This window comes from Conger conger, chromosome 17, assembly GCF_963514075.1.
Source record: "Conger conger chromosome 17, fConCon1.1, whole genome shotgun sequence".
Classification (NCBI taxonomy): Eukaryota; Metazoa; Chordata; class Actinopteri; order Anguilliformes; family Congridae; genus Conger; species Conger conger.
This window is the reverse complement of record NC_083776.1, coordinates 18,871,298-18,894,229: the sequence shown is the minus strand read 5'-3', so window position 1 is coordinate 18,894,229 and position 22,932 is coordinate 18,871,298. Positions and strand designations below refer to the sequence as shown.

Here is a 22,932-nt window from a genome sequence, read left to right as displayed (position 1 = left end):
TTAAATGCATACTATGCAGGATTTTTACCTTGAAAATATTAAATAAACACGCTGAGGCGTGTCTACGATGCACTGGCACACCTTCGCCAAATTCACGCTCCTTTACCAGCATTTGTTATTGTGAAATGTGTTGGGGGTCAGTGCGGCTACAGGCCCTGTGGGGTGGGAGTAGGTTTCCGCAGTCGTGTTTTTAGTTAGTTACTGTAATGAAGTGAAGAAGCCAAGAGTACATCAAAGCAGAACGACAGGCCTTGGTCAAAACCTTTCATTGCTTTTCCGTTCTGGTGGAGGCTATCAAAAAACAGAGAAAGATATAAACGTTAAAACTGATTTGAAAGGTAAAAAAGAAATACATTAAAAAAAGGTAAGGGGGTAGGGTTCAGGACAGAGGAGATTATTTTATTGTAAATGCAGGACCACAGCAAGGCAAAAAGAAATTCTGCATAATATGCCTTTAAATGACAGGGCGTCCTCATGAAGAATTTGCAGTGTTGTCTAGTAAGACGTCACTGATGTAGCTGCCCGCTGAACCTTGACGGACATGGCCTCTTAAACAGATTTCAAACACAAATACATGTGTATGTGCAGTTCTTTAGCTTCTCCTCTCTGGCTCTCCCACTTCCGACAGTTTTCTTTCATTCTTTCATACCCTTATACCCCATTGCTTCATGTGAACTTAGATGCATTTTATCCATTTATTTTACTGCTGGTATACTGGAAATCAGTTTGGCCCTGTGTGTGACAATTTACAGGTGTATATAGTTTGACCACTTGATGTAAACCAGGTGTTCTGGGATTATTCCTGTGGCTAACCCTTCATTGACTCCACAGGGTGTGGGATTTATTTGGTTTCTCGGTTTCTTTCTCCTTGTTGCAGTTGGTTCTCAGCATTCACTTTGCTCATGTGTGGTGTACGAGGCCGGACATTGGCTCCATGGTTTAGCATGCACTTTGTTTTTACAGGTGTTCCCTGGGATGATGAGGACAATGGAGAGGTTACCAGTCTTGCTTCAGACAAGTGGTGAGGACCCAGACATCAGCTTCCACGCACAGAGCTTGCACTCTTTGCAGTTAATCGTTCCAGCAATTTTTTAAACCGAAAAGTACATGCCTCCCTAGAAATGTAATTTTCAGTGTTGGGTTTTTACGGTAGGTATGCTTGGGTGCCATATGGCACTCTTGGGACTGAAAGGGTTAAACATCAGGCTTTTCAAACCGCACTTGGGTGATGTCCTTCAGAACTGCCCCCTTCCCAGTCTCCCGGCCCCCGGCCCCCTGGGATGCAGAGCCGTGGAGTTCAGTTCAGGCACTGAGAGGTAAACGACACCAACATGATGGAATTACACTGTAAATATAGGTTTACCCCTTAGTGCTTCTGCTCAGCCTGCTCCTTATTCATCCGTCCGTCCGTCCTCAATTTCATTGTGTTCCTGTTCGACCGCACACAATGCACCAGACACACTGGCTTTTTGCCCAGTCGTATGTCTTGGGCTCCTAGTGTTGGAATAAAATGTAGGATGGCAGAGACGAGACGGATGTACAAAAGGCTGCCCCGTGGCTTTGTAGAAAGTAACTGGGCATTATAGTGCAAAACACAGCACATGAACCCCCCCTCTCCTCCCAATCGTCACGCAGAACACAAGCAGGTAAGCGCCGCCCCTCCCCCTTTTAACAAAGAACAGACCATCTTACATACTGTACTCCACCTTCACTAAAAATTAAACAATTCCCCAAAAACTATGTCTGATGCTTGGTTGGTGTGGTGCTTTATTATGGGAATGAGTTGGCTGACGTGAAGGAAGCTTGGTGTAAATTATTTTAGCCTTTTCTTGTGTTGGGAGGAAATCCACTTTCAGTCCTGCATACAACATTCACTGGATGGTTGGTAATGGCTTTAATGTATATTTAACTGAACTGAACTGTAAAACATGTTTTTGTTTACATGGATAAAAAGAAATGTCATGAAAAGGTACAGTATATACAGCTTAAACAGAAAAGGAAATGGTGGACCCCTAAGCAAAGTGCCAGTGTATCCATTGTGTAGACAATGGTAAATGGGAACCTGTGGGTGCATTCCTTTACACAAATATATTTTTATAAATCAATGCTCATCTGTACTCAGGTCAGTGCTGCCTGCTAGTGCACAACCATATAGCAATTGTCAGAAGCCTTTTTCTTTAAAACATGGCTGCAAATCAATGTTAAATCTGGGCCAAGTGTCATGGTTGTGAAAAAATAAAAAGTATCATAAACAGTAGGAACTGATTACTGATGACCCAGGAGATATGGCCTTGATTTGGTTTTGAAATGCTTGCCATTGGCAACAAACGCTCATCAAAATCTGATTTCGATCACCAGATTGGTGAATACATTAACAGGGTTCTGATGGCCACTTTGCCAGCAGTCAAACGCCTTTGCTGTACAGCACACAATATTTTCTCTCATCCTCACGGCGACAAAATGGACTGAACCCCTTTTCCCATTCTGCAGACACTGCAAAAAAACAAGTATTTTAGTCTTAAGTGTAACTTAAAACAAGCTCATTATTTTCTAAACGAGAGAATAACTTAAGGTCTTGAGTCTTATTACAAGACTAAAACGCTTGTTCGCAGTGTAGCTGCTTATCTTTAGCAAAAAAAACAAAAAACGGACCAAACGGCAATAAAACAAGCAAAAGTGAGTTTTGGGCGCATGGAGCAAAACCCTGGCCTGTTGTGTGCACACTCTGGCCTCTACGCAGCCTGCCTCTCAGACCAGAGAGAACATGTGAAAAGAGCCGGCAACTCTGAGGTAATAAATAATCATTAAAAGACAAAACTTCAGTACCCACGAAAAAATGCCCAGTTTGAACTGTACCGCCATCTTCAACTGTCACCACACATCCCCATCCCACCAAAAAAACAAAAACAATGGCTTCTTTTACAGCATTTCCCGCTCCTGTACTTGTGCGGATAAGATCACAGGAGCAAAGGGAATGTCTTCCTTTCATGGCTCTCAGTGAAGGCAGCTCCCAACAAAGCACGCAATAGGTCTGTCAGCTTTGAACAACTAGCCACAGGCCCAAAGGGCGTTAAAACACAGGCAGTGTCTGCTGCACCCTTTTGGAGCCCTTGCACGTGTCCGCTGTCCCCGGCCCGGGGCTGGAGTCCTGGGAAAACAGGCGTGGCCCCTGCGACTCGCGTATCCTCTTTGGCAGAACTCCTCCCGGAAGGTGTGGGCTGTGCCGCATTTCTGGTTATTGGCGCACCCTTGCGATTGGGCAGGGCTCAACCGTAACCTTTGACCCAGAGGGCTGCACATCACTGTACCTGTACTCTGTACGCACAGATCAGCAACTTGACCTGCAGACATAGATTGGATTAATTAAAAAAATGCAAAGTCTAAAGAGAATTAAAGACAAGCTGTCGTCACACAGCATTAAACTCTGGGTGGCCAGGTCAGCCCGTTACATACTCGATTTAAAACAATAGCAGTGTACGTCCTCCACTGAATAATTCTTCCATCCATAACAAAGCCAATGAGTAGGTTTTTTTTGGCGGGTTTTTTTAAAATGTTTTTTTGCCAAGTGTTCGAGAACCAGTAGTGATTGTGTAAGCCTACACCTTAAAGGCCATCATGTCACATGATTGTATGACGGATTCAAGGGCAGCTCCTGCAAAGCATTCCGGTTTGAACAAACCGACCAATAGCCTGCCAGCGTTCAGCCCCGCCCCCTCTCTCACCTTGGCAGTGGGGGACTCTGCCAGCCGTATGAAGAGCTTATTGGTTCCTGGCACAGGGCTGAAGGAGTAGATGAAGTGGCTGTCCTGTGTCGGGGGGGGGGGGGGGGGAACACACTACAGTAAAAACAGGGCAGAAGTGTCTTCACAAATCACATGGCTACCCAAATCAGGCCCTGGTTTTCTTTTCAGTAGCAATAATTGACTGAACACTTAGTGCTACTGGTTGGCCAGACTGGCTACCAGGTAAAGGAAGGGAGGGTGGAAACCCAGCATTTCTCTGCCCTTCATGACTGATTTGAGGAACATAAATGAGTGGTTTGAGCCCCAGCGTGTAGCGTACCAGGAAGATGGGCAGCTGGAACTTGTCGTTGAGGACCACCGCATGGACGCTGCAGGGCCCACACAGCCTTGCCGTGATCTCACTCAGGAAGTTGGCGTGGAAGACAAAGAGGAGAATCCCTGACCCTGACAAAGAGAGAGAGACGACGTTCAGTATCCATCTCCGGATGAAATCGCTCTCACAGAAGGTAATCATATTCTTGTGTGAATATCAGTCATTAACTGGCAAAATATGCCCAGTCTCAGTCTGTATATGCACAATGTGCTAGCTCCACACCGTGCGGTTCTATTACTGCAACGCTGCAGTAAGCTTTACCAATGACTGAATTATATTATATCACTATAGGGTACAAAACAAACAAAAAAATCTTAGCTCTGTGCTAGCAGTGGCACTAATGAGTGCTTGAAATTACTTCAGAATTAGCCTGACATAATTGTCAAACAGGACATCAAGAATGCGTGGGTGCGTGCGTTTTGAGAGCTCTCATACCCTCCACAGGACTGTGTGGGGGCGGTTTGTAGCTGAACTCCAGGGAAAAGTCAGGTCCCTCGCAGAGTCGATGGCAGGCCAGGGGGAAAACGGGTTCCAGTAGGGCCAGCCGGGTCTCAAAGTATGCCCTGATCGTCTCCTCTGCCACGCTGGAGAGCCTGTGTGTGGACAGGGAGGGGTCAGGGTCAGACAACACACAGTACTGAGCAACAGGCCTGGGATCACAAAAGTCTATACTTCTGCAGAACATTTAAGTAAGCATTTCACGTTAGCTGGGAGAAATTTCACATTGAGGAATGTAGTCATTCCAGTATAAATTAAACGCCTCCCAAATCGCTTCCCGATTTTGTGCCACTTGCTCTTTTAACATCCAGTGTCAGTTAGGTGTCCTCCAATGAGATCATCGAGATGAATGTATGAAATGAATCATTACTGGTCAACGTTCAGTTCGCGAAGGTAACTTAGCCTTGGCTATTGCATCACAAAGCAACAGAGGCCAGGACACCCAATCAGAGACTACTATATCCAAGGTTACCACGGGTACGGATTCCGTTATAAACCCTGGAGGGGAGTAAACTTTATGGTAAGGCAGCAGCGCGTGTGCAGGGTCGCAGGTACGTTGTCATGGACTCACAGGGTCATGTGGTCCTTCACGTGGTCGTAGACGATCATGTTGTTGCTGAGCTTGGCGAAATTCAGGGCATTGTTCTGGTGCTTGGACAGGATGTTGCAGTCGGCCCCTTGCTCCAGTAGGAGGCGCACCACGTCTGCATTCCCCCTCTTACATGCCTGGAAACACAGCCAGCATTATGGGAACAGCTTGATGACGTCAGCCCTCGAGCAGGATGCATACGGAAGGTAGGCGAGTTCTCAGAGAAGGCCTTCTACCTTTATTCTGCACCAGGGATACTCAAGTCTGTCCCAGAAAGGGCTGGTGTGGCTGAAGGCTTTTGTTCCACCCGGGCAGTTACACACTCTTAATTCTAATAATGAACCATAGACTCTTTGCTCCGGACCTTGATTCGTAGAATCAGGTGTTTAACTGCTTGGTTGGAATAAAGACCTGCACCCACACCAGCCCTTTCTGGATGAGATTGAGTATCCCTTTTTTACATCATGGTTCCTCACAAGATTTCTTCCCATCGGGTAGTTTTGTCTCGCTCCCGATTTAGGTTTTGTCCCGTTCCCCCCCCATTTTTTTTTTTTTTTCTTTCTTTCCCCCCCAATTTTTTTTTCTTCCAAGCCCAGTGCCTTCAGGCTCTTATCAAAAGTGCTGAAATGAGACGCATGCTATGATCCTCCTCACCTTCATGAGGGCCGTCTCACCCACCAGTGTCTGCGCATTGATGTAGGCCCCGGCCTCCAGGAGAATGGCCACGGTGGACAGGAAGTTCTGCCGCACACAGGATCGCACAGTTAGAGCCTGCTCTCGAGCACACAGGATAACTGAGAGGACGGAGAGCAAGTACGCACGCACTCACTCACTCAACAGGCTTGAGAGGAAAAGCATCTCTCACACACACACAGACACACAGACAGACAGAAAGACACACAGACACACAGACACACACACACACACACACACACACACACACACACACACACACCGCTGTGGTACCTTCTCGGCCGCGTGCATGAGTGCGGTGGTGCCGTTCTTCTGCCTGCCGTTCACCCTCACGCCCTTCCTGATCAGCAGCCGCAGCATGTCGTCCCGCCCGCCCGCTGCAGCCAGCATGGTCAAAGACATCCCGCTCGAGTCCTGCAGAGGGCGCACCCGTCACATCGGTGTGTGGGCGTCTCCGCTCCATACACAGACACAGGGCTAAACTTTGTCACTTATATCTACTGCTGCCAATAAAGGCCTTTCAGCTTCCACCTTGACTGAAAAAGCAAATCACAACGACACAAGCTGTACGTCCTTGCTGCCGATTGGCAGTCTTATCAACACCCGACGGACATCATTGGTGAAGCATTCCGCATGACCTCTGACGTTTGGTTATTTACAAACGCATCATGTATGACTAAAGGAAAAAAAGACGAAAGATGACCTACACCATGGCGGTTTTTCTTATTACGCATTAAAAGATTCAATGAATCATGCAGTCCTACGGATGGTCAGTTAAATTGGCAACAGTAAGCAGCTTGTGTCTAGCCTCCATCTCTCTCACATAACCCATTGTAGCCATGCACCCCATACAGCTGGGTTTCTGGGATTTTACCTCCTGGTCCAGATTGTAGTCATCTTTAGAACCAAGGGCCAGCTTTACTGCCAGGTAGTCTCCGCCTTTGACTGCATCCCGGAGTTCACCTGGATGAAACGGTGGGTGGGTGAGTGAGTGAGTGAGTGAGTAAAATAGAGAGGGGGAGAGACAGAGACAGATATGTCAATTTAGGTGTGGTCACTCAGTCTTTCATTCTGTAGCAAGTGTCTGTATTCTGTTGAGTAGAAGGAAACTCACTTGGAGATAAGCCTATGGCCGAACGAATCTCATCGTCTCCGTTGAGGTGTTTCTGGAAGTCCTCCAGGGTCATCCAGTCCAGTTTGAGATCTACCCCAATGTTCAGAGAAGTTTGGCCCTTGTCTGTTCAACACACATAATCATTACATTAGGCTACATTGCGGGTGGTCATCCTGATCGACAGATTTAAGTTTCCGTTTCCATTTTACTTCTGTTACTCCCATCTCCTTACTGAAGTAACAGAAGCTTCTGTTCATGGGTAATACAGCATCTCACCTGGGACAATAACCCCTATAAACATGATGCAATTTGAATAGTATTCCATTCTGCACTTGGTTACTATATAAACAAACGTTTTATTCATCATCTAGAACCATTGTCCCCAAACGACATGGCCACCAGTCCCCGGCAATTAGTCTTGGTGAAATGCATGATATAGTCGACTTACAATGTTTGGCAGGCCCTGAGAATTTTGTGACTTGTAATTGCTAGTCCACAGTGAGAAAAACTTTGGGACCCACGGATTTCGAAAACTGTCGATCTCCATACCCAGGATAGGAAGGCACCATGCTATTTTACACTTTGGCAAATTTATACTGTAGTATATACGGTACAGTGTGTGGGGCAGGCATGCACGCTGCAGAGGCCTCTGGATGTACACCAACCTGCAGGGGTCAGCTCTTTAGTCCTGTCAGTGTGCCCAAGTCCTGCAGGGGTCAGCTCTTTAGTCCTGTGGGTGTGCCCGAGTCCTGCAGGGGTCAGTTCTTTAGTCCTGTCGGTGTGCTCCAACAGGTCCAGAGAGTCCTGATTGTCCTCGCAGGCGATATACAGGCGTGGCTCGCTGTCCTCCCGCCGCCTCCTCCTCTCTTTTACCCTCCCGGGTGCAGCCGCCTCGTCCGCAGACTCGGGAGACGCCCCCTCCGTCACCATTGTCGTCACTGCCTTCTTCTTCTCAAACCGGCACCCCCATGCGTCCTGGGTCCGCTCCCTCCTCTCTCTCAGCTCCTCCACCCTCTCTTTACGCTCTTGTACCTCCCCCGTTTTCTCCCAGGCTACTCCCAGCTCTCTGGACTCGGTCGCCTCTTCTGTCGTCTGCTTTTCCGGAGAGTCCGTATGCTCCTTCCTTTCCAACTGTCTGTCGCTCTTCTCCCGTTTCGTGCCCTGACCGTCGCTCTTTTCACTCTTCCCCTGCTTCTCCTCCACCTCCAGGACGGCAGGGTTCTTCGCTGGGCCTGGAGCTGCGGACACACGTCAGAGAAGCCTTGGTTGGACAACCATTTTGCACGCTCAACTGGACATTGGTTTCATTTTCAGTGTACTCCATTCAGTAAGCTTAATCTTGAGCGACTGGGTATATTCACAAAGCGTGGCTATCATGACAGAAAAAGGGATGCACATTTGAGACAATTTACCAAATCATTTACATAAATTAGCAACATCCATTGACTAAAAGCTCCAGAAGATGGCAGGTCTAGGCTGGTGTGCTCACTGTCCCTCATACCCCCAACCCCTTCAGCTCACCCCCCGGCATCTTGGTGTCCTTCTTGGCCTTCTCCATCTTGTCGGGTGCCAGTTTCTGGGCCAGCGATTCCTTCAACGTTTTTGCCTTTTTCTCAGCCTTCCCCGTTGTCTGTACAAACAGCAAAGCACGTTTCACATCACTTGTCACATCAATTCAGACTCCTTTTAACTGTGTGCCATCATTTCATTGTTGTTGTGTTGTGCTCAGGGCTAAAATACAGCAGTCAGGTGAGGGCTGTAGTCAGATGTGAGGAGTACCTTTGGTGTGATAGGCTTGGCCTGTTCAGCTCGGTTCTCCAGGGTGGTGGGATGGGTGGATTGCCTCCGGGACACCCTGTCCTTGGCCTCGCAGTTCAGCAGAAACTTCTCAAACAGGTTGGTTGACGGAGGGAGGTCCTTCTCAGCGCTGTCCTCCAATTTCGCCATGGATGAGGATTTGCCCTTTGGGCCCGAGGCCGACCTGCTCTGCAGCTTGGCCTCTTCCTCCATGGTGGCAACAGCTGCTGATGAGGAGGAGCAAGAGGAAGAGGAGGGTGAGGATGATGCACCCTGGCTAGCAGCCTCCAGCACTTTGCTCTTCTTCTTGACAGAGATGACAGCGGCCACTTCGCTGGAGTCTGAAGAGAGGCGACTGGGTTCGTCTTCGCCGACGCTCCTGGGGGGCCTCTGGCTCTTGAGGTTCATTAAGTTCTTTAACTTCTGATGGGCGTTCTCCTTCTCAGTGGGTTGAGCCAGGGGCTTCTTGCTCTTCTTCTCATGAATGAGGTCTCTGATACCTTGCAGCTTCAGCCCTGGCTTGCTTTGCTTCTGCTTGGCCTTCATGGTCATCGGCTCTTCCCCCTGCACAGAATGGGGCTTCCCTGCCGGCTGGGCAGCCTTCGCGGTCTGCGGCTCGGAAGCTTCACTCAGTTCACCTTCAGCAGTGGCCGACTGGTCCTCCTCCTCACTGGAATCCAGCATTTTGCAGTTTTCCTTCCTCTTCTTCCCCTCTCTGCCCTCTTTCTTAGGCTTTTTTGCATCTTTGGCTTCGGCCCTCCTGTGCTTCCCAGTGTCTTTGGACGTCTCTTTCTTCCGCTTCTTGGGAGTGACGATGGCCTCCTCGCCATCGTCCGACCCACAGGTCTGCTTGGGCTCAGTGGCGTTGGGAGCACAAGGCGGGGCTGGAGCTGGAGCGCTGTCCTCATCATCAGTCTCACTCCTGTCTGACTCTGGCCCTGGCAGAACCTTCTCCTGCTTCCATTTCTTCTTTTCCTTTTTCTGCTTCTTCTTTTTTGTATCCATTTCTGGAGAAAGGTCCTCCACCAAATTCTTTTTCTTCTTTTTTCTAGGGGATGATACTTCTGGCTTGTCACTATCACTCTCAGAGTCGGCATTGAACAGGTCACTCTTCATAGGCAGTTTCTAATGAAAGAAATAAAATAAAAACACCATTCACCAACATTTCATTAAATAAGTTAAGTTAAGATTTCTCACTTTACTTTGAGAGGCATCACCTCACCCCCTCCCCCTACATACATATAGTATAGCATCCAGCAGAGTTATGCACAGCAGCCATTTTACACCATAAATCTCAGCACACATCAGCTGCATGATGCAGAGCCAGCTGCAGCTGTGACCTTCTGACCTTGCTCAGAATAGTCTCTGATCTCCAACACTAACCCTGGATGCACCACATTCACTGACAGCATATTCAGCCCTTCTCCAAGCTCCATCCCAGAGATACTTTCATTAGAGATGCGTCAAGTGCTAGAATTAGCCATAATGCTTGTAGAATTATCAATTCTTCTATTCACTGCTATAAAGGAGCCTGTTACCGGCTGGGAAAAAAAGGGGTGCTACTTAAACCCTGATAATGATTATAAATCTTTTATTCCCATTTTTCCTTTTTTATCCAGCTAAAAAAGTGGTTTTGATATGATGTTCCAATTTTGGCACTGAAACGTAAGACCACACGGCCAGGTTAGGACTTGAGCCGTAAAGGCTACTACATGTTGAACATCACATGCACGCTACCATAACAAAGCAATAAGGCACAAGAGGCCATTGTATACTGCCAATAGTCACAGCTAAACAGCTTTATCAGGCCTGAGGTATGTGTGGGTGGGGTGGTTGGGGTTTGCATAAATTAGTTTGAAGATTTGTTGGTCACGTATTTGTTTTTATGGCTCATGTCTTTGTGAGATCAGTCCATGAAAAATCAACCAGGTGTGACAGTTGACCACTCCAATTTCTCAAACTTTGTGTAAATGTTCTTTATATATTCAATGGAGAACATCCAAATCCACTAGCCTCACTAGTGTTTTGGATTTGTCACACTAGGATTTGTCATTCTTGAGATATTGGCTCTTAAAGAAGTGGAGGGTGTACCTAAAAAGTCACTTGCATGGAAATGAAAGTGAAAGACTGAAACACTTTGAGAGATCTCCCTGCACTATGGTCGAATTAAAGCACAGCAGTGCTGAGAATTTGTCTTTCACCGGCACACAGAATAAACAGACAGAACTGCAGACGTCAGGCTCACAGTGCTGCAGCATTAACTCCGCTTGTCCTCCTGTCACCCTGCTTAAGCTTCCCTTCACCAAGCTCCTAGATCACTGACAGACGGGGCTTCCACCAATGTGCAGGCAAGGCACACAGGGGACGGGGCTTGGGGGCTTACCTTGGGCGTCAGGTCGCTCTGCAGCCTACTGGCTGCCAACTGCACCTGCTCCTCCTCCTCCTTCTCCTCCTCCTTCTCCTCCTTCTCCTCCTTCTCCTCCTTCTCCTCCTGGGTTTCCACAATGCACCTGGACGCCACTGCCAGCTGACGTTCCTGCACTGCACTAGAGCCTACCGCCTGCACCACCTCCACCTGCGTTTCATTTCCAGAGATTTAACAGGGTTAGGGTGCGGCCCAGAGGGAGCGGCCTGACCCAACAGAGGGGCTTAGCGAGGGCTGCGAGGTTTGGGTCGGGTCAGCTGGGGGGGCTGAGCTTCGCAGTGCCTGCATGATACGGCACTCTGGTCACCCTGGCTCCGTTCCTCACAAGCTTCACATTCCTGTCACATTTCCACTAGACCATTACAACAACAAGTACTAACAGCTCCACAGCCTCAGTGTACAATCAGGACTTGGTGAGCCAATAGCTGCAGTCTGGCTGCTCCGTTATGCAAGAAAGTCCCTACTGGTGAACCGCAGTGAGCTTCCCACAAGCTCAAGTGCTGCAGACTAACACACGACCCCAAACAGAACAGCTGCCTACCTCAGAACACAATCACACAGCGGCAAATAGAGCGGGGACCAATCAGGTAGGCGCCTCAGGAATCAGCCTGGCCGACCTCACCCGCGCCTCCCGGGATGCTGTGGCTTTTGACACTCACCGCAGGCACCTCTTTCATGGCCTTGCTCTCCGTCACCTTCTTCCTGAAGGCCAGGAGCACCTCCATGCAGTCCTCCAGGTTGGCCTCCGGCTCCCACGTGTCCTCCTCGGCGGTGTAGTTCTTCCACCGCACGCGGTACAGGATCTCACCCTGGGGGGGGGGGGGGGTCAGGAGAATTAAAAACCAGAGAACACAGGGGTGGGACACGTCACAACACGACATTAGACATCGGTCACCTGGCAGTCGGAAGGTTGCCAGTTAAATCCCCTGCCCAGGGTGTGTCCCTGGGAGTGACCCTGAGCAAGATATCAAACCCCCAATTGCTCCCGACGAGCTGGTTGGTGCCTTGCATGGCAGCCAGTCGCCGTTGGTGTGCGACTGTGTGTGAATGGGTGAATGAGAGACAATTGTAAAGCGCTTTGGATAAAAAGCATTATATAAATGCCGTCCATTTCCCATTTACAACACATTACTACTATATGTACATTAATATGATCCTTGTAGTAATCTGAAGCAGTAGTAGCATTTAGCCTATTGTCTTATTCTAAGTGGCTCAGGTTAAGTATTCTGCTTTGCTAAATATATTGTTGTGGTTTTCCAACCAAAAAGATTTTCCAGACTTTGTGTTGAATTTCTTTTAAGATTTTCAATAAAGGGGATGAGGCAGAATCTTCCAGAATATCAGACTTTATTCTTCAAGTGGAGATCATAAAGCCATGGTGTCTCTGCAGTGACCCAAAATCCATTCAGTTACAGACAGGCTTTACACAGTTTCCAAACAGGCTTATTTCCTCCCAACAGGTGTCTCTTTTCACCGCGCCACAATTATTTCACAATTCTTAATAACATAGGTTGATGTTTATTGGTTGGCACCAGCATCATGAAGTAATTGTTTACAGACTCTTGGAAACTCCCCACACATCCTCCTCTTGGCACTCATTTTCGAGACTGATAAACATTATTGGCATTTGGCAGACACTCTTATCCAGAGTGACATACAGTTGATTAGACTAAGTAATACAGGGTTAAGGGCCTTGCTCAAGGGCCCAATGGCTGTGCGGATCTTATTGTGGATTAGAACCAACAACCTTGCGTGTCCCAGTGATTTACCTTAACCGCTACGCACGCTACAGGTCACCCCTACACGTGGGACAAATGTGTCAAAGGTAATAAAAAATAAAAATCTTTATTAACTCCATAAGTGCATTCAAACAGTGAGTGGCTAACAGTGAGTGGCTTGATACAACAATATAATTTCACATTGTTTATATGGATTATGACCGTTTTCCTTTTCTTTAAAAAAAAAATTACATTAGAAAGTGGAGGCACTCCAAGGCTTTTCTCTTTTCTTTGTTCTTTATTTGGTCAAAACAGAGCAGTACAATAAACCCTTATACACGGGCACTTTATCTGATGGGCATTTGCTTGAGTAATTAAATTAATGTGTCAAAGAATGTGTGTAACATGTATTATTCTTTGTGTAGCTATGTACTGTACCCCTGACGGGACAATATTCTGTCTGGATAAATACTGTATATGTTCTGCAACTTCTATATAAAGACACCCAGTGTAGAAGGTTGTATTTAGTTGAACGTGAAAATGAGTCCGCCGTCAGTCGAAATGGAAATCAAAATAACCAGCTCTTGAAAGAATAATGAGAGCAACTTGAAAGCCTTTCTCCGGTCTTTCCCGTTTCAATGGCGGTTTACTGAGAATCCTATGAACGCGAAGTCGCACGCTGCGATTACGCAACGCAGAAACAAAGAGTTCAAAAGATGCTGGTGTGGCCTTTGATTTTTGCGACGTCCTTTTAACAGAGCCTGCGAGCTGTGATTAAAGCCTTCCCGCGTCTACACCCGGCCCGGGGGGTTTGTACCAGGGAAATTTCAGAAACTATTCTGATATTTGCCATGTTGCACAGAAACCGCCAGCAGTACTGTCAGTTCTCTTTGTCTGCAGGCAGCTGCTGGAGTAGCCCTGACTAGACTGGCACTCAGGCAGTGTTGGCTTCACATGGTACAGAGCTAACAATGGGCCGCAGTCATCGAGCGGTAATAAGAATCACTCGCTCAGGCCTCTAGGTGGCGCCCTGGCAAGAACACCAGTAGGCAGGTGATCCAACATGCCAACTTCCTGTACACCACCACCCTCCATATGAAAGAGCCCCTCCCAGACTGTGCCCCTCCCCTCCCCCTCTTGTAGTCTAAGGAGGCCCCTGGATCCTCGCAGGGCCCAGTAGACAGACAGCCGAGCTCTGATTGGGTGTGGCAGCCTGCCAGGACTTCCTGTCTGGGGCTACAGTGCCGGCTCCTCCCCCTGAGGCGCCGAGACAACTGAGCTTCTCTGGCACAGGGCAGCAGGGCTTACACACACATGCACACCATATAACACACACACAAACAAACAAAAAAGTTTGCCTAGAGCCCTACACCAACATGAACTTTCAGTAAGGCACACATGGCCAATGCCACAAACACATTTTAAAGCACAGGTTATGCACTTAGTGCTTTGAGAGAATGCATGTGAAACGATCTAATCTCACACTCACACTCACACACTACTCAGTAAACTGATGACAGTGGGACTAGAGGTCCAGCTCGGCATGCTGGGAGTAGAAGTCCAGAGCCCCCAGCTCCGTTTAGGCTAGCTGTTGACCTCCTATCCCATCAGCACACCGCATCCCTCTTCTCTGCGACTGCAGCGACGTTACACGAACGAGTGCTGCTTCCAGTGTCAAGCTATGTACAAGAACCAGCACTGCTTTCTCTACCAAACTGGTTGTTCCATGTTCAATGTGAAACCAAAGTGTTGTCAGTGATGAATAGAAGATCGCTCTTGGCACTGAAGACAAAGAAGGGCGTAGTGCAGTACTGCAAACATCACCATGGCAATGCAAACACGGCATTAATAATTAAGCCATCACCAAGACGTATCCAAAACATTGCTTGCTCTTGTGTGCTGATGAGTTAATGTTGTTGTTCTTATTATTATTCTTATTATATTGCTTTTTTTCCCCCTTCAATTATAATGTTCTATAATTATGCGTTCTCATCAGCATTATGTCTATCTTTTATATGAATGACTGAGTAAACGTGGGAGGCAGATGTTATGTCACAGGCCAGGAAGTTCCAGCTCCTTGATTGCAAAAAACAGGTTTGTACTTAATGAGGTTTTTGACCTTGAAACTCTCTCACACACTCTCTCTCTCTCTCTCTCACACACACACACACACACACACACACACACACACACACACACACACACACACACACACACACACACACACACACACACACACGTTTACACAGTCCCTCTTACAGGGTACATAGGATGCTTTTTTTAGTACAGTGATGACTGTCAGCGGGTGTACTGCAAAAATAGTCTCTCATAATTACATCTAGTGTCAAGAGTTTTCCTGATTGGATTGCCTCCTTATTACAAGAGAAGGGTGGATTTTCCCTTCTGAACCCAACAGGGCCTACTCCACAGCATTATGGTGCACCACTGTCAGTGTCCTAAAGATCATATATCCCGTGTCTAACTTCAAAGAACCCCCTTCCCCCTTCAGTCCGTCTCTCAGAGAACTCCTTTCACACTTCTGAGTTCCATTTGAATGTGTGGTAATGATCACAGGCCCATCTGATCGCTGAAATGGCCTCTGTCTCTTTGCGGGCGCGAGGCAAGGCCTCCTCGTGGGCACTCGCTGCCCCTCGTTTTCCCTGCGCAGTCCGTGGCCCAAACCGGACAGTCTGTCGGTACCTGGGGAAGGTGAGATACCACGCACACAGGTAGCCTCCTCTCCTGGGCAGCGCTACAGACAGTTATGATGGCACAGTCACCACAGCCACGTCAGAATTAAATATTAGACTGTGGAGAGATTAATCACACACTGATGAGCAGTGTTGTAGCAGCCCAAGGTCACAGCATTTGTGAGAAATGCACCCTGCTCATCCAGGACATAGCCTAGCATTTTCCAACATGCAACCGTGACATCACACAAGGAAGGGACTGTTGCAGCAGCATAGTAACAACCTTGTTTTTATGTACCGCCATCACTGGATAGCCAATCGGTCAGCCTCTTCTGTCAGGCATGTCCAGACACACTGCTCTTTTGCTGTTTTTGCAGAGACCATCCAGGTCACATTTTGGCATCCTGGGCCAAAATAACTAAGCAGTGCTGCTACAGCACACTCGTAATGCACTCTTTCTACAACCTTACAACTGCCAAGGCTGTGGCATTTTGCAGCAGGCATCTATATGGCTCAACTCTCAAACTACAACACAAAGTGCTGCCTTGTGTTGATTAATTGGAAGCTGTGCACTCAATTATCACCACAACTATAAAGGGCGATTCATTCTGATGTTTGTGATGACTGAAGGTCCCAGTCTCACTGCTCAGTACCCAGCAGAGGCAGTGGTTTCACTCCAGTGAACGCTTGGATTTTGTGGGGTTGGGGGAATAGGTTACAGCACAGGTGTCAAACTCCAGTCCTGGAGGGCCACAGTGTCTGCTGGTTTTTGGTGTGCGTCAGCATGAGAGATTAATTTCATTAAGTCTTTCATTGGCTAAAGAGTCCACCGACCTTGTTCTCAAGGACTTAATTGGCTACTGGTTGAAGGGAAACCACAAATACCAGCAGACACTGCGGCCCTCCAGGACTGGCGTTTGACATCCCTGGGTTACAGGGTGAGAACGTAAAGCAGTTGTGTCTGCCCTATGTTGAACTATGCGGAATTCATTATGCATTATGGAATTATCCCTTTAATTTTTTAAAGAAATGTCTTTCTGTGATTCCAAAACAAAGACAAGCACATTGGGCACACAACTTATGGGTTAGCCGGTCATATGCAAGACAACTTTAAAAGATTTTACACCGGAACTTGTGAAATGTGTCTATTTGATATATACATACTTTGCATTTTATTTAATGTGAACCAAATGTTGTTGGGCATTAGACAAACAGAAACCAATGTTATAGCAGCAGTAAATCGATATTATTAGAATTAGCTAGCTACTATAGTGGATGCACGTGTCGTGTTAGCTTTAGGTTCATGCATGTCAAGTTAATGGGTGCAGCTTATGATAGTTTGAAACAATTCCTCTTGCAATACAATTAATGGGCAGTAACGTTAAGGTACTGATTAAACATATTTATCTTGAAAATTGATGCCTCGCGAAATATAAAATGAAACCAGCTAGCTACGACACTACATTAGCTCATATATCCACTTGTAACAAGATAAGTTTACATAGCAATGTCAACGTTAGTAACCTTATCATCAGGGTCTGTAACGTTATCGATAATAAAAAAATAACAAACCCGTATCGCTAACTGCTTGAATATTAATAGAAACTCAAGGTGTGCACACACCGGTTTGCTGCATTAGCTAGCAAAACACTATTTACTGGGTTAGCTAGCTATTTTAATCTACCTAATTTAAGTTATTCTACCCATCATCAATTTAAAGCACACTCACTCCAAACGTTAGCTATTGCTACTTCACAGTTCACCAATAACAAGCAGTTACCTAGATATACGCGTTACATTTCACAAATATAACTTAGCCTAGCTAGCTAAAGTAAGCTACAAATAGCTAGCAAGCTAGCCAATTTAAGTACCACAACACCGATTTGCAAACTAAGTTGCCAATATCGCGCTCCCAGTTAACTAGTCTCGCTAAAAGCTAGGTTAGCCAAAGACGCCAATCACCCGGCAGTTGTTTTGGTAACTAGTCACGCTTTAATTTAGCTAACTTGCAGAGAAACTCCACGTAGGCTATATGAAATGTGAGTCAATGGACCGATCCAGCTAACATAGCTAACGAAATAAACAAGCACATACGAGAGAAACATTCTCCACAGTAAACAGAAAAGTAACGTTATGTCTAACATTAAGTGCTGAAACTCTGAACAAATTCGCCTCGCCACGAGGGCCTTCGGGCATTTCCATTGCGCTTTCCGAAGTTTACTAGCAAAAACGTCGTGGCAGAAACGCTGCTACAACTCGCTGTTGCCAAGATCAGGCAAACCCTTGGTACATTACTCACCTCCCCCATACGCATGTCAATAATACTCTCCACCTCGTATACATCCTCCTCGTCTTGCTCGCTGTCTCCAGGTTCAAACCTTTCGGCTCCGTTGGCCGCTTCCCCCATTTTGATCGGTTTGATTGTTTCTTTGCGTTGTAGTGAGCAGTGTTACATTTACTTATTTTACCTTATCTTTATCAAACTTAAGCCCTCTAAAGACTGTTCGCTACCGCACCCAGACTGCAAGATGCACTGTTTTTCAGCGACAGGATCGTGAGAGAACTGGGCGGTTGGTTGTCTGAGGGGGCGTGGGATTCCGGTCTTTTGTCAGCCAATCATAGCAACGTTTGTAGTGAAAGGCCCCTCCGAAAGCCAACCATATAAAATGTATAAAAATACAGGTATCGTAGAATTATGGGGATTCTTTGTTGCAAGCTGTGTCCGGGAACTTTCACAAAGCAACTTATATATTTCGTTATTCTAAGATAAATTGTAGATTCGTGTTTAATTACGTCTGGGAACAAATTATAATTTTCAATTTGGATGATTTTCATACAACTACAAACATCATGTCCGGAGCCAGGCGTTTGCAATGTAGCTAATTCCAATTAAACCACATAAACCTTATTTTTGGAAGGATTTCTTTTGGTCAAAATAAAAGTAAGAAATTAAAATCTTGTTTACTCATGATCAAAAATTTTAAAAAGAAAAAATGCATTACACAATATTATATTAAAATGTGTCCGCAGATTTGATGTCCGTGGTGTTACTCAGCAGTCAGTTTCACTTTAAGAATAATAGGAAACAATTTTGACCTTCCTGTTTGAGGATCATTCAACGGTGTCCTGACATTTGAAGCGCAACGTAGGTACGTAGGTAAGCTTTATTTGACTTTAAGCTTTATTTGACCATAAACATGAAATCATTTTTTCATGTTTTTGTCACACTTTCATTGTGTTATTTGTCAGTTGATGTCTATGGTGTTACTGATGTACAATACCGAACAGGTTTTTGATGTAAAATAATAATTGATAGCCCAGTGAATAGTCTCCACATGTTCTTTAGCAAAAATTGCCTCTTTTATATTATACTGTAACTAATTCAACGCAAAATCAGAAAAGTGCCGCATTTTTTTTAAAACAATGCTGCATAATTTGCCTTTTTACTGTAAACATCTCACATAAAATTCGAAAAAAACTTATGTAAAGTATGTAAAATTGCAAATCAGACCTGTATTTACCATTACCATTAATTTGCATGTTGTGGGAGATTGAGCCCAAATAGCTTAACCATGCGCAATATTTAGCCTACGGATAAATTATCTCCTTGTATCTTATGAGAAGTATAGCGTAATGCAATGTAATGTAAAAGTGATATATGATATACATGGCTCAACTATTAGTTTAAGATCCTTGCCTATCTTAGCAGAACAGATTGTATATATCGACAACATATCTCATATGAGCAGAATCAGACAAATACGTTGTCACTTTATCACTTGTTTTGGATGGCGTTTACTCCAGCTGAAAAGCAGCGGCTTTATAGGCAGTGATGTCTGTGGTGTTACTACCAATTATTAGCCTGCAATTTTCAATATTTTATTAGATAACATACAGTTTTTCTATATTGGTATATACCCATATACCCAATATAGAAAAACCCAAAACATAGCTTGAATTTATTTGGAAAAAGCTTCAGCTTTTAATATTTATGATACTATAAATGGGTGTCCTTGAAGAACAAAAGATCAATATATTATTTAAACAGTCTTTGATTTCCTTAAAGTTACTCATCTTTACTCATCACACAGGATTTTAAGCACGAATATAGTAAACTAGTAAAAAGGGCAAGGGCACATGAAACGAATTGTTTTCAAAAATCTTTACGTCGTTTCATACGCTATGGTAACACCACAGACAGTGAGTAACACTATGCAGACTAATGGGTAATATCATAAGCGATGGTAACGTCACAGACATGAATGAGTGTTAAAATATGTGAATTATTAAAAGAATCTGAAATTGGTAGGAAAATAGTAGTTTATAATAGTAATAATCGTTTTTAAGCATTTTCTCAGGTCATTTGCAACACTTAGCAAAGAATCACCCACTATGTCTTAATTATGAACAATTATAATCTACAATACAACAAACAAAGTCAACCAATGAGATAGTACATTTTAATGGATGTTTTTGCACATAAAGAATGCGTATACAAAAATGTAAATTTATGCATCATATTAACTATATTAGGATATTAATCTGAAATCCTTCCCAACATTTTCCCACTCTATGACCAGGCCAGCACACACGAAAGCTTGTTCTACAAAGTCTAATTGCCTTGTGGCAGGGCTCTTCTTTTATCAAGTGTATCAATAGCCCTGTGGCTCCCACAGCCACACCCTGCCGCCTACATTTCTATTTTTAAAATTTGTTTCTTTATGATTTTTTCCGATCAATTCCCATGTACTGCTGAGGAAACACTACTACACCCTGCCCCCTGGTCACCGAAATGAGAAAGACATGCCTTCTTCAAGCTGTACTGTCTCTAGCCCCAGTCCGTGATTCCGAGGCGATCAGGAACGCTTGGAGCAGCAGCCCAATTTTGCCAGCCATACTCGGATCTGGGAGGACTGTTTCGAAGCTGAAATGCTCCTACTATACAAATAAATAGCTTTGATGCTTAGGATGTTTTCTTTATACCAATTCTCCAGATGTACTGTATTTGCATTTCAGATGTTTAGTAAACAGTAATACACAGGGACCTATACATCTTACATACATTTCACATACAATTCAAGGCAGAATTCAAGACTTTGCATACTGAGGGTGGTAAAACAGCTAAAATTAGACACAGAATCAGTGTGTTTTTTGGTCTTTCCTCGACCTTACACTAAATAAATGCTGTATGAAAAAAGTAACAGAAATCATACAATCGATTAAGATATGTGTGCTCACTCTCACATTCTTCACTCTATGTTCCTGTCCTTTCTCAGCACGTAAAAGTTTTTTATTTTTATTTTTATTTTTTTATTATTATTTATATGGCATCCAAGTAGGGCTGTACATATCCAATTCCCACCCTAATTTGGAGACCCAGTGCTGAGTGTAGACAACTGCAGTTCTCCTCCAAAACACACGGTGTCACCAGCCCTGCTCAGCTTTAATTGAGCTGGAGGAACACCATTCATATATGCCTTTGGCAGTAGCTCACAAGCGGTCGTACGACCAGAGGGGGGGGCGCTAGAGAGTGAACTGACTGAACCCTCCTGTACTCTGGCCGGCAAAATCACTAATTGCACATCACCCAGTGCAATTGGTGATCATGGAAATCATGGGGGTCATCCATGCGCCACAATGTGGTACCTTAACCAAATAAGCCACCAAGTAGCCCCAGTAAGTAATAAGTGCACATATTTTAGATTAAAAACAGGATACTTATTGTGCAAACTATGAATTACTGACAGACCAAAACATTTATGTAGCTTGAAACACATATTAAAAGAGAGATTCAGAGTGTATTAAGATATCGAAAGGATCACTTGTATATATGAAGTATGAATTAGGGCCAGTATATGGTAAGAATGGAATCGTGAAAGATTGAGTGCACTTTTGCTGCATGTTTTATCATGAATGAGATGAGAAAAAGATTGGGGATAGGAAGGGTCGGAGAGTTAAAGCTGAAAGATATCAGGGAACGGTCATCCATAACTGGTAGCAATCGTAGAAACAGCTGTTGTGAGAGAAGAAATCCAGCAGCATATTCTGTGTTTATACCCTCAAATTATACATTTGAAATCAAGAATTCAGGCCAAATTCTTTTAGGCCCCATACTGTACACCTTTCTAGTGTTTTAGTGTAGGTATTGATATGCATAATAAGATGTTTGTGTGGTTTTAAGAACCAAAATCTCTCTCTGCAGTTTTACATTTCCAATCTCCAGCGCTTCTCATGAGCTTTACCAAGAACAGGCTGTTTTAGTGACTGTCTTCAAGGCTCATTGATATCAATGAACATCTGTTCTGATTGGCTAGCTCCAAAGAACTAAAAGCCATGTGTGCTGAGCACAAGCAACACAAGCAAACGAGCATATTGTTCTGATGACACAATTTCACGGAAGTCCAACCGGTTCGTTTAAATGCTTTTTTAAATGTTTCACAGTGTTTTTATAACAATCTTCAACTCCTCTATAATCCACATAGCAAGGTAAATGTCATTCATACAATATGGGACCTCCCTTCAAATTTGGCCTGAATTTGAAATGTCCAATTTGCAAACTATGTGTGGTTATATAAGGCCCCTGCTGCCGGCTGGAGAGAAAGGCAATCTGCGGTTCTCCTCTGAAAAGGGTGCCTGCTCCTTTCCACACCACAGCCGAAAGTCGCTCTTGTGCAGAGTAGCAATCAAAGTGTGCCTCTTTCTCTGTGGTTAGGGCCAAAGGGTGTTATAATTTTCCAAATATTTTCACAACATTGCGACCGTTGTGGAAGTTATCGAGCCACAGCTTTAAGAGACCGGGGAGAGGCAGTGGTACAGGCAGGAGAGTGGGGGAGTTGTGTGGTGGGTGCTTGAGCGGAAATGGGACTATTAGGGGCGTTGGGGTAAGGAGAGAGACTCCAGGAAGGGAAATACATATTCTCTGTTCTTTAGTACTTTAGTTCTCTCCAGAACAGGATGCAGAGGTGAGTGCGGGGGTAGCGGGTCGGCCCCCAGTAGCTGGCGTGTGCCAGACTCCCAGTCCCAGCCAAATTCCAGCCTCGTGCACACACAGGGGTACTGCCTGTCTGCTCTGGAGACCCACTCCACTGCTCTCTTCACCGCCTGCCCTCGCAGTGTCCTGGTTCATAGACGGAGAACAGAAGTTCAGAGCTTTACATGTATTCCTCAAGAAGGACCAATGTAGTTTGCCTGGATGAGTCAAACTGCAGGAAAGCCAGCCAAATGTTTCTGGTCCGTCCAGGAACAACACCCCAGCTAACGCAAAATGTTCTCAAAACATTACTGGAATGTTT

At 45.3% G+C, this 22,932-nt stretch overlaps 3 protein-coding genes across 4 annotated transcripts in view; 1 reads left to right on the top strand and 2 right to left on the bottom strand.

Annotated features, from left to right (window-relative positions):
* Nucleotides 1-1,737, top strand: part of pspc1 (paraspeckle component 1) — a 43,148-nt gene extending 41,411 nt beyond the window's left edge. The window contains exon 7 of the mRNA XM_061225638.1: nucleotides 964-1,737. Coding sequence (XP_061081622.1) covers nucleotides 964-1,095 — 132 coding nt within the window. The 3' untranslated portion in view covers nucleotides 1,096-1,737. The remainder of the gene's footprint in view (nucleotides 1-963) is intronic.
* Nucleotides 1,738-1,750: 13 nt separating this feature from the next.
* Nucleotides 1,751-18,212, bottom strand: mphosph8 (M-phase phosphoprotein 8). 2 transcript variants are annotated; one of them, XM_061225635.1, is made up of 15 exons: nucleotides 17,940-18,212; nucleotides 11,892-12,041; nucleotides 11,191-11,382; nucleotides 8,790-9,932; nucleotides 8,532-8,640; nucleotides 7,676-8,248; nucleotides 7,011-7,133; nucleotides 6,771-6,859; nucleotides 6,170-6,310; nucleotides 5,858-5,944; nucleotides 5,186-5,340; nucleotides 4,552-4,709; nucleotides 4,063-4,187; nucleotides 3,723-3,806; nucleotides 1,751-3,341 (listed from the first exon to the last, which is right to left on the bottom strand). In XM_061225635.1, exons 1-15 carry the CDS (start codon nucleotides 18,045-18,047, stop codon nucleotides 3,300-3,302), a joined length of 3,279 nt encoding a protein of 1,092 aa, XP_061081619.1. In that variant the 5' UTR covers nucleotides 18,048-18,212; the 3' UTR covers nucleotides 1,751-3,299. The 2 variants fall into 2 exon arrangements, with proteins under 2 accessions (XP_061081619.1, XP_061081620.1); XM_061225636.1 differs by lacking the exon at nucleotides 11,191-11,382.
* A 1,874-nt stretch (nucleotides 18,213-20,086) lies between these two features.
* Nucleotides 20,087-22,932, bottom strand: part of parp4 (poly (ADP-ribose) polymerase family, member 4) — a 39,457-nt gene continuing 36,611 nt past the window's right edge. The window contains exon 37 of the mRNA XM_061226001.1: nucleotides 20,087-22,757. Coding sequence (XP_061081985.1) covers nucleotides 22,508-22,757 — 250 coding nt within the window. The 3' untranslated portion in view covers nucleotides 20,087-22,507. The remainder of the gene's footprint in view (nucleotides 22,758-22,932) is intronic.